This window comes from Enhydra lutris, unplaced genomic scaffold, assembly GCF_002288905.1.
Source record: "Enhydra lutris kenyoni isolate GAN:26980312 unplaced genomic scaffold, ASM228890v2 scaffoldscaffold8, whole genome shotgun sequence".
Lineage (NCBI taxonomy): Eukaryota > Metazoa > Chordata > Mammalia > Carnivora > Mustelidae > Enhydra > Enhydra lutris.
The window spans coordinates 5419819-5431763 of NW_019154092.1; the positions used below are offsets into that span (position 1 = coordinate 5419819).

At 40.9% G+C, this 11945-nt stretch overlaps 1 protein-coding gene across 2 annotated transcripts in view; it reads left to right on the forward strand.

Annotated features, from left to right (window-relative positions):
* LOC111142469 (spire type actin nucleation factor 1) overlaps positions 1-10108 on the forward strand; it is a 179976-nt gene extending 169868 nt beyond the window's left edge. For both annotated transcript variants that reach the window (XM_022495643.1, XM_022495644.1), the window contains 5 exons: positions 3582-3719; positions 4296-4366; positions 4916-4943; positions 5040-5176; positions 6707-10108. In XM_022495643.1, the coding sequence (XP_022351351.1) occupies positions 3582-3719; positions 4296-4366; positions 4916-4943; positions 5040-5176; positions 6707-6965 (633 nt within the window). In that variant the 3' untranslated portion in view covers positions 6966-10108. The remainder of the gene's footprint in view (positions 1-3581; positions 3720-4295; positions 4367-4915; positions 4944-5039; positions 5177-6706) is intronic.
* The last annotated feature ends 1837 nt before the right edge of the window (positions 10109-11945 follow it).

The following is an 11945-nucleotide window of genomic DNA, read 5'->3' on the forward strand; positions in this document are numbered from 1 at the left end:
AGCTCCAAAATGCTGTGCACCCATAGCCTGTGCCAGCCCTGGGCTCAGAATCTCTCTGTTCCGCATCTTTCATAGAGCTGTGTGGTGTGGGTCAGGTGTCATGTGGTTTTTAATGACAACCCACTTCGCCATAGAAATTTTAAGTTTTCCTTTTATTGATGTGATTATTTTAAATATGTAAATTTAGGCATTTCATTATTTTTTAGACTTTCATACAGAATATATTTTTTAAAGGAAACATAATATTTGCCAAACCCCAGTGAAATAAGCTTTTGTACTATGCCGCTATGCCGAAAGCTTCCCCTGCCCCCAGAGCAGCACCGGCTGCCCACTAGACTAGCCTTTGCAGCTGCTCTCCTGTTCCGCCTCCTGTGGGATCCTGGTTCTCCTAGGTCCTTTATTTACTAAACCTATCCTTGACAAATGAAGCAGCAGCTGGTTTCTTTGTTATTCTTTATTCCCCATCTTGGTTTGGAAAAGAGATTCTGAATGTAAATGAAATACATCAAATTCTTTTCTCTTATTGTCACAAAACAGAAGAATAGATCTCTATTCTTTTTCCCACTTTAGATCTGGCCCTTTGGGCAGTACGTGGTCAGTTAAAATGCAGGGATGGCATTTTAACTCCCGCCACTGTTACTGCTATTACTGAAGATCTGCCAGCATTTTCATTTTTATTATCAGTCCTCCCCAAACAGAGATGTAAGGCTACACTGTTACTCTAGGTAAAGAGTTCACTTTGAGTTTTAAAGTTGAACTTGACATAAGAGAAGAATAATTAAACTTAATAGGTGCTATTTTAATTTAAATCTGCCTTGGTTTTATTAAAAACTCCAGAAAATATTGGTGGTTTTGGATAATTTTCAAATATCTGCTACTTTTTTTTTGCTCATTAAAAATACTATATAAAATATGCACATTCCCATTTTCTCTGTGGTTCAGTAACCAGAGTCTACATTATGCTCTGTAATTTCTATGCTCCCTTATTCTGACCCTTCTGAATGGTAAATGTAACCAGAATATTGAACAAAAATTTGTGATTTTAGTGACATACGTCCAAAGTTAAGTTCTAAAGGCTCATCTGCTCCTATAGTATATTTCAATCTTGATTAAAACTCTTCCAGATTTAGCATCCCTTTCCTAAATTTAGGAATGAGATTGAAGCACAGGGAAGTAAGGGGATTTTAGAGGCCGTGTCTGGCTATAACAGAGCTCAGGGTGTGCGGAGGAGTGACCAAGCCCAGTGCAGAGCTCTCGCTCACTGTTAAAGCCCTGAGCGCCCCTCACATTTTGGATCATTAGTGTCCCAGCAAGATCTTTTAAGGCTAAGGCTTAATTTGGCTTTGAGGATGTTGAATTAGTATTTTTTCTCAACTGAAAAAAAGTAATGAAAACTAATTCTAGTAACTATTTATTACTTTCTTTCATGTTGCATTAAAGTTTTGTTGTCCTTGGGAAAGCACCAGAATTAAAACATTAGCATTTGACCCAATGGGAATTTTCTTACTCAACAGTAACCTCCTTGAAAGTTTAAAAAAGAACAAGAACACACACAAATACAATTTCTAATTGTGTCCTTGTGAAGTACCGGATTTGCATATGGTTCAAAGCAGGAAGTTGAAAGTATGCTTGACTAAGTCCATTTGTGACTTAAGACTGAGAAGAGGGAGGTAGAACCTGCCAGTCTATAGTGTGTGCTAGGATATCCCTGCAAATAAAAAGGACTCCCATCTACCGGAAGTGTTTACCAGCCCTAGCTGTAAAGCTAATTAAATTGGCACTGTGTGCCATCTTCCCACCTGCACGGTACCAAATCTCAGGGAGTGAGGATCTGGCTGGTGGCTGGAATCATACATTAGATTGTTCCAGCTCAGCAGTTTTGTCACAGTTAGCTGTCAGAAAATGCACCACAGTCACACTCATCGCTAATGAATAATTAAAAAAAAAAAAAAGTAGGAAAGCTGCTTGTGAAATATGTTAAAAGCTGAGAAAAGCCATCATCCAGACGTGTGCAGCCAGGATGCTTACCTCATGCACAATTCTAGTGACCTAACCTTCACACAGACAGTGCATTGTTCCCACTTGACACTAGGCTACTTTCTCAGGGGGGAGCAAAACAGAGTAGATACCGGACAAGCCCATTTAATCCTGTGATCTTTGAAAGCTTTTCCCATTGAAAGAGAAAATTATGTGATGGTGATTTTTTTTTTAAAGGATTTTAGACATCTTAGAGCAAATGATCTTCCCGAACAGACAGACTACCTTCCCACCCTCCAGATACTAAGCTTTTCCTCTTAAAAAATTTAATTGCAGGATTTTTTCCAAAACATTTTTAAGCAAATTTAACCTTCTTTAAGTCAGCCTGAACAGAGATGATTTTGTATTGATTGTTAGTAAGAAACAGTTCTCCAAACTACTTTTTTTAGTAAATGCTAATGTTTATCAAGTTTGCAACCTAGATTTGTTTCTGTTTTTTTCTGATTGAAAGACAGAACTGAATGTTAAAACTCCATAAACTGACTGCATTCATAGTCATGTGCTTTCCCATTTGGCTTGTTTGATTCCAGAATGCCTGTGAGCAATGCTATTGTGTGTGTGTGGGAGTGAATTATAATGTGTTTGTACTGAGAACATTAAGTTTCAGTGTCCCTACACCACAATGGCCCCTGTGAAGCCTGGCAGGATGAGAATGCACAAGACCGTTCTGTCTTTCTATTAGATCCACCAATCAAGCGCAGAGCCGGATGGGGAGCAGATGGGGGTGAGGCTCTTTTATTCAGTGGGATCGGTTACATCAACATCTTCCTCGGCTGTTTTTAGGGAAACCATTAACATAAGACAGCCAGCATAAATATTTATTGTGAAATTCTTAAGATTTTCTCCACGGCTTTCCAGTCCTGACTGCGTATTCAGCGGTTGTTTCAAAGTAATAAGAGACATCCAGAGAACTATGGGGCAGCCTTAGAGGTTGTTCCAGTAGCTCCATGTTCCAGTTCCACTCGTACTACTAGGATTTTTCACGATGTGCTGATGTAACTTGCCACTAAATAATGCTTCTCAGTATAAATTACTAACCACCTTCTTTTGGCTATTCTGGGTACCACAAACCAGTTTTCTAAATAGTACCACTGTTGTAGACTTGCTGTTTACCTATGAGCATATAGTATACAGCACGAGAAGTAATGTCTGCATCATCATAAGTGAAAACTCGGGTCAATTTGGTTTAGAACAAGAAAATTTTCTTCAAGATTTCAATGTATAGATACATAGCTCTGCTTAATGGGATAGAAACTTTGAGACAAAATATGCACCCAAATGTGAGGAACTTTCCTTTCCTGGAAATTTCAATAGGCTCTGACATTTGACATGGTCCCCAGAAGCTTTCTGCCATCCATTGTCTTAGTGTAATTAAAAATTAATGTGGTCCCCAGAGTGAGCCAGCTCTGTTCCAGTGTTCATTGGGAAACCTCTTTTCTTCTCTGAAGCTACTAACCAGTTGTCTGATCTGAAGGGAAATTGTGCAATGCCAGAGAAGGGGGTGGGGTGGGAGTTTCTTATTCATGTGGAATTTTGAATTTCAGGAGGAATTCTGCTATCCAGTGGAATGCCTAGCTCTCACTGTGGAGGAAGTAATGCATATTCGTCAGGTCCTGGTGAAGGCAGAGCTGGAAAAGTACCAACAGTATAAAGATGTCTACACCGCCCTGAAAAAAGGAAAGGTAGAGCTATTTCAAGTTGGTTGATAAGCAGGGTTAGAAGAATGGTCTGGTCTCCTGTGGGAGTGGTCTGCTGGCAGCCAGATGGTATAGGACTTATAGGGGATTTTAGGAGGTAAGAGGCTTATTCTCTAATACACAGTTCCTGTTCTGCCTTGCTTACAAAAAAGAGGAGTATTTTTGTTTCTCCCTGAGAAATCAAAAACTGTAGAAGATTTAAAACAACCCTAATAAATAATGGCATGCCTTCATAAAACCATGTCCGCATTTTGAAGTCTTGTAAAGAAACTGTATCTGAAAAAGAGACTATCTCAGAACCTTCTTCAGATTGATTCCATGATGGTGAACCTCGGAGAGCTATGGCGTACTACTACCTTTCAAAAGGGGAATTAGAAGTAAATACAGAGCCAAACTATAATTATCACAGAGCCAAACTTGAAAACAGGGTTTCTGAATTCCCATTTTCCTTCCTTCTGCTAAACTTCCCCATTATATAAATGTAAAGTGTATTTAGATGTGTAAATTAGGAATTTAACTATTGGCAATGCTTTTTTCTCCCTTTAAATTTGTACTTTTTAGCTCTGCTTTTGTTGCCGAACCAGGAGATTCTCCTTCTTCACCTGGTCTTATACCTGTCAGTTCTGTAAGAGGTAAGGTTTTTTTTTTTGTAATTGATGACCATAGTCAAAGAAATACCGGTTGCATTCATATTTTCCTACACAGGAACAGTATTAGAGATTACCCAACCCATTATCAGATTGTGCTGTGCTTGGGCGTTAATAATACTGATTTTTTTCAAAAGAGTAGAGCAAACAGTTACTTGGAATTAAACCTGGAAAATGCTTCTCTGCATATATTTCTTTTACATAACCCAGATCACTCTAGTAAACATATGTCCAGTTGGAACAGAAAAAAAGATGTGATTGTCATGTGATCCCTGGATAGACAAGTAAGAAAATCCCAGACGGATATAAATTGATCCTTTTACAGGAAACAGTGTAAGAGTTAAGGTGTACAGATTGTCTTCTTGATGATCCACAGAATGTAACATTCTACCAGAATGTTACATTCTGGTAGAAAAATCAGAGGGTTTTGGCAGTTTATCATAAAAATTCACAACCATGCAGCCATTGGCTTCTTTGACTTTGCAGTCGCGTCTCCGGTATCATGCTGAGTAACGTTTCTGATTTTGTATACAGGCCTGTGTGTTCCCAGTGTTGCAAAAAGGTAAGCTAAACTTGGTGAAATCACAACTTGTGTTAATTTTCAGGAGTCTCCCTCTTTAACCGTACTGCTCATTCTCGGTTTTGTTTGGGGTGACAGATGCGGCTGCCCTCCAAACCATACTCCACTCTTCCCATCTTTTCATTGGGACCTTCTGCCTTGCAAAGAGGGGAAAGTTGCATGAGGCCAGAAAAGCCCACCCCTGGCCACCATCGGCCACTCCGGAGCATTGCCAGGTGAGCAGGGGGCCTGGGACCTCAGAGCATCTCTGTAAAAGAAGAATGCTCCTTTTGAGGACTGCTGACGAGGTAGGGTTCAGACTCAGGGTGGTTTGGGGTGTCTGGGTGGCTGGTTTTAATATAGTTTTGACTTAGACACAGGTCTCCAAAACTTCCTAAAGGTAACTGGACAAGGGAACAAAGCTAGCCGCTTGAAGCATACTTGAATGTCATCATTACTTTTCTACTTTAGAAATAATTACTTTGGGTGTCCTTTAAAAGTCATTTTTAAAACTGACCTTGTTTTCAGCGGAGTCAAAAACTTGCATGTAACACTTTCATCTTTCTTCCTTAGTGTTGAAGGCAAATCTGGTCAGTCCGAGCGTCCCAGTGGTCTGGTAGCACTTTGCCTTAGCTTCCTGCTGTTGGTACGGCAGAAATAAAGCTTTATGCCAAAAGCTTTTGGCACTTTAAAAAAAAAAAAAAGTTGCCTGAATATCAGTCCCTCTGCATTTAATGTAGAGTAAGGTTCCTGCGGGTCTTTAAGGGAGGGCAGAAGGAGGTCAGGCCAGCTTGGCTTACGCGCTCACAGGGCCAAAAAGATCGGGGTTTTACATACGAGCTGCCCCCAGGGTCAGGGAGGTGCCGGGCACTGGTGCTGGGTGCTGGGCACCAGGCAGTGCTACTGCTGGCCGCCGCCGCCGCTGTGCAGCCCCGCTGGTGACTTGCACCGACTCCGCTCCGAGACTCTGCCTTGCGCTCCGGGATAGCCCCCGACTCGTCACCGGTGGGTTCAAGGCTGTGGGGCACGTTGTTCCTTTCTATCCCTACTCTAAACTCACATTCCTGTTTGGTTTCACTAAAGTAGTCCACGAGTAGATGATTGCCAGTTATTTCAAAAAAATCACCCAAAACATTTATTACAGTGTTAACCTGGTTAACTTCAGCTCCCTGGGATCCAAATCATTAGTAACCCAAATACAATTGTTGGAGAGGGACAGGTATATCTGATAAATACAAAAATGCTGAGGAAGCTGCTCCGAAGAGAACTTTTCAGGACTGAGACCAGTTGACTTCAGTTTACTCTAGTCTGCCCTCCTGTCTACAGTTGACTCATGTTCACCAACTCTGACGCGGGGTCACTGGAGAAAGAACTTGAAGTCCTTTCTGAATTATCGATAGGACGTTAGCAACTTGTACTTTGTTTCATTTTGTTTGTTTAAGTCCACTGTATAGTATTGGGGTGAATACTCTAATTAGGCTTTTTTTCCAAAAATTCTGGAAGGGATACTGAGTTTTCAGTATTATTACTTCTTTTTTTTTCCCAGTATGACTATTTCTTAATAAAACATGTTTCCTTGTTTCTTTTTTTTTTTTAATATTTTGAATTTTATTTCAAAATATTCTCCTTTGGAAGAGCATGAGGTGACTCACCCATTCCATAATGTTTTGGGAACAGATTTACTTTTTCTGCACGTATTTTCTCAGTATTGCAGTAGAACTGTAAGTGACAATACTGGATACTCTAAAGGTTGTTTTTTGTTCCAGGTTCTCCTCAAAATCTAAGTCTGTGGACAAATCCGATGAAGAGCTACAGTTTCCCAAAGAGCTGATGGAGGACTGGAGTACTATGGAGGTGTGTGTAGACTGCAAAAAGTTTATTTCAGAAATCATCAGTTCCAGCCGGCGCAGCCTGGTGTTGGCCAACAAAAGAGCCCGATTAAAAAGGAAAACACAGTCTTTCTACATGTCCTCACCGGGCACCTCGGAGTACTGCCCTTCAGAGAGGACTATCAATGAAATCTGAGCCTGTGCCTTTCAGTTGCTTTGTGTTCCGAGTTGATACCAGCGTGGGAGAACACTGAGCTGGACTGTCTCTCCTTGCTGTGGTCTTAGTTCATAGGCTTGAATTTGCATTAGATCAGGTTTTTGCTGCCTCAAAGACTGAATGCTGTGTTCCTATCGATTGACGATACGTGACAGGTCAGCCAATTGCTCGTTTGCACCGAGAGAGAACAATAGCTTGAAACTTGCTTCCATGTGTGTGCGCGTGGATCTGGAGGCCAGAGACTTTTTCCTTAGTTCAGTTCCTTACTGTTCCTCAGATCATTTCCCGACTAAGGCAAAAAGCTTCTCCTAGGAGAAATCAGCCTCACAAAGGTGTCGATGTTCGCACAGTTCTACGCAGTAAGTCATATTGGCACTTCCGCCCGACAGCATTCCTGCCTAACGCACACAGTGGCCGGGTCCTGCCACATACCGGGTACCTGGAGTTGCCGGGCCAGGCTGTGTATCATCTCACGGCACAAAACCTGGAAGGATTTGCTCCTGCTATCAAACTGATTTTAAATTATTGTTGCTCTGAGCTAAAGACTACAGGAGGGACTTCATGCCTGCATTCTAGTGCAAAACATCTGGATAAGCTGTACACCCCAGTGGGGAACCATTTCCTCTGAGCTGCTGTGTTCGCCCCAGTGCAATGGATGGGTGTCCCCTGAGTGGGTGACAGGTTTTCGTTCCCCATCTTGAATGGATTATGGTTCCTTGTAGTTTTGTAACAGAGGTCTAAGAATTAAAGTTCTGTGGGAGTTTCAGGACAAAGGAAGGCTAGAAGTTTGTCAAAAAGTTGCGTGTATTTTGGTTAACTCTGAGAAGGATCGTGACAGCATAGGGTGCCAGCCGTTGCCACACTGCGGGGAACGAGCTGGAGCTCATCCGTTTTCAGCTACATTTTTCATAACTTTATAGTCTTAGCCATCACAACTAAATTAAGCCACAATTTGGTACCTAAGGTCTCCAACTGAAATTTATTTATTTTTATAAATGAATTTTAAGGGAAATAATTGTCTAGTTCTTTTAAAATTACAAGAAAATTAACCTGCTGATAGACTTTTTGGATGCTTTTTTGCACAAGTTTTCCTTGTAAATGACTGGAGGGAGTAGGGCGGGTTTTGATGGAGGTAGGTTGGAGGGTAGCACTCACTGTATACATGAACTATCTCAGCTTGTTTGTCTCATGCTAGGAGCTGTACTTTATTATTTTAGTTAGCTTAGAAACTACCAACCAGTCAAATTGCCATTGGCATTTGGGAAATCAGTTAATGCACATGCACAAGAATTTCCTAAAAGCTGTAGGACCCATCTGTAGTCAGCACTGCAACAGCACCATTGAATAAAAGGCATGGCAGTCACATTTCACTCCACATCAAAGAATAGTAACATTTCTACATTAGATTAACAGTAATACCTCAAAACTGCTCTGGTAGTAGTTTTTAATGGGTTGAAATTTACAATTTAGTAAATGGCTTAAAATTACTTATACTTATGAAATAAACTTTACCAATTGACTAAAATAATGCATGTTAACAGTTCGTCTGTATTTGCATGTCAAAATGGGCCACCAGAGAACCCTTCTTGAATTTGCACATGTTTAAATTATTTTAAAGACTCTCGTGTACAAGATTTAAACAGTATATGGGGTGAATCTCATTTATAAAATTTTCCAAGGGACCTTTTGGACTCTGTATCCCAGATGCTTTGGTGGAAGCCACACACCCTTTGAGGGCCCCAGGTATTAGGCCTCGAAATGACTACCGGGAAAGGGAATGGTGTTTGTGTAGGTATATAGACATGACCTATGACAGAAGGCTTTTTAAAATAACGACTAGTGTACCACTGTTACAAAAACATAAGAAACTAAGCCCCTAAAATGAGAGTTTCATTCACATTTACAAGGCAGATACCTAGCTCATCTCAGTCTTTGGCTTCAGTCCTTCAGGTTTCTGATGCTGTCTAGGCTGATGAGGGCATTTTGATCACTCTTACCAGAGCATTAGAATGTGAATCCTTGAGCAGCATTAACGAGGTTTGTCAAGTGGGTGTTAGGTCTATGTGAGACAGTCCGCAGTGTGAGAAGAAGACACATGACACACTTCAAAGCATAGAAATTGAATTAGCCTCACTTTTTATTGCCAAAACAATTTCTTACAGTTTCTCCCATAGCCATGACATGTGCCCAACACCTCAGCTACGTTAGGTAATTCCCAGAGAGTAATTCACTAGCAGCTTTTGGAGCATGGTTTTACCCTTGTTAACCTTCGTCTCTGACCTTAGGCCTGTCTTCCTCTTCTTAACTACTAAAATAACATACCTTCGCAGTATTCCTTTTTTTTTTTTCCTGGTTTCCGACTATTCAGCATTTACACCTGATCCAAGAACAACACATTGGCTAGCTGGTCAGAAGGAGATGTGTCTGAGAGCTCGCATGCACACCTGAGCAGCCCTTGGCATGCCCTCCAGCACCTGCTCCTTTCCTCCCAGACTTCACGAGCTTGCCCCGCTGGGAGATCATTCCTTCCCCACAGCTTAACTTTCTACCAGTGTCAGAGTAGATAAGGATGCTTGTAAATACTGTAGTATATTTATTAATATTTGAAAGGCATTCATTCAGTGGACAATGGGAATTAACTCTCCCAGGACAAGTGAAAATGAAATAATTGATATGTACGTTGACTTAACAGTCTTACTAGATTTCAAGTCTTAAGCCTTTCAGATTAAACCAGAAGGTTGTTAAGTAGGAGTTTTTAAAATGATCTTAAATTTGAAGAGATGATGTGATTAGCACCGTGAACTCATACCATGAATTTTTTAAGGCTTTTATTTTTCTAACTGTATTAATAAATATAGCATTGGATTTTAGGGGTCGCATAGGAGACATGAAAGTTTTCAATTATGTTGCTATTTGCTAAAGCAAAATGGCAGAAAATTTTGTTCATGCCAAACTGTTGGAAGAGCCATGGAGAAATGTGTACACTGACTGGACTTTGACCTGGCTTCCTGTGTGTGTGAGACTCAAGGTATTGCTGGCATTCAGGGTGACATGACGGTACTAAACGTTTTCCATTCAAGTCTTTTATTTTAAAATTTAGGGAAAAATAAAATGGCTTTCCATCATAACTTCCGTGTTGAGTTCCTATTGTAAAATGGTGATGTCTTTTTGGGAACTAGCAGTCAGAAACCACCTAGGTTAGGAAGGCTAAGATACTTGCATCATCAGAAGTTACGATCGAGTTAAGAGCGACAATCTGGCAAGGACCACACTAGAAAAATTTTTAGAAGGAGCGCCTGGGTGGTTCAGTCAGTTAAGTATCCAACTTTTGGTTTCGGCTCAGGTCACAATCTCAGGGTCGTAGGATCGAGCCCCACATCAGGCTCTGTGCTCAGTGAGCAGTCTGCTGGAGATTCCCTCCCTCCCTTTCCCTTTGCCCCTCCCCCAGCTTGTGCACACTCTCTCTCTCTCACTCTCTCTAAAATAATAAATTTTGAAAAAAGGTAAAGAAAAACTTTCATTAATAACAAAGAAAAAAGGAAAAAATTTTTAAAAACGGAGCCACTACCGTAATTCTACTATGCTACCAAGAAGATGTAACTTCCTCTTTTACCCTCAACAGCGTAGGAAATTAGGATTCCACAAATAGTGTGTAATGTTTCATCATATATGAGAAGTCACATGTGCAGAGACAAATTATGTACAGAAAAATAAAGCTTTTATGTATTTTTCCTAAATAGAATTCCTCAAGGGATCTATTCCTAGAATGTCCCATAGGAAAATTTCCTATCGTAGCACATAAATTGCTTGAGGAAAAAATTAGAAAGGTTAGACCCCAGTGAGCTTAGGGAAGTTCTTATGTTTCTGTTAACTAAATAGAATCATTTAAGATATTTACATATCACAAACATTAGCCGATACTGAGTTTAATACTCATTTACACAAGCTACCCCCTTATTTGTCAGGCGTATTTGAGGATCTCCTTGCACTGAAGCTGCTCTGTGAGGTGTATAAACAAGCCATTTGTGTGTGTGTCCAGCTCATGGTCCATTGTTCACTGACTGGCTGAGCCAAGTCCAAGTCCTTGCCTTGGGCCTCCTGGACTCCAGAGATAGAGAAAACTTGGATACCACCAAGAGGAAAGCTTTGGGTAACCTTTCTAACTGTATGTCTTTGTCCTCCCCAGCTTCAGTGCAGGAGGGTAGTTGTGAGTCATCATAGTCTAGCATTTCCTAAAGAGAACTGTTTCTAGAAAAGGGCTTGATTGCACATATGACGTGTTTAGAGACTCCAGTTCTTGTCTCTGTGCAGAATGTGCAGATACACACACACACACACAGATTCATTATAATGTTCATACAGCGTATCCTCCTCCCATATTATCCAAAGGCCCAAGTCTAAAAACCTCCTTTTATCACCCAAAAAGTTGAGGAGCTAAGAACCTATTTAATATAAAACTCTGCCTACACTAATTAAATGTTCAGGTGCAATTACCTGGCAGACTGAATTTGCACTATTTTTTCTGGTGCATTCCATTAAAATGTATATGATGCATAATTGATGTATTTAGAATAGATCTTACTATGCAAAAGATTCTGCGGCTCTGCTGCAGCAAAACCCGAGCCACTTCTGCATCACTGAAGCAGTGGAAATAAAAGAGCTTCAGAACTGACAAGACAAGGCTCTTGAAAAGTGGGGCATCAAAAGTTGCTTTACATCCTGCAGCTTTAGAACTGGGGAATCCTCGGAGGTTTAGACTCACGCCATGTTCAGTGTGTACAGTGAACAGTGTACAACTCATTGCTCAGATTTCTTTTGCTGCCTAGAAGGCCTGACCCTGTGGGTCCTGCACTAGGAATGCTCTCACAGGCTGCACTAATGAATCCAACTATGGACTGGGGGGGAAACTCCTGAGTGTGGCTGACAAGCGGGACAACCTTGAGCGAGCTTGGTCACTTA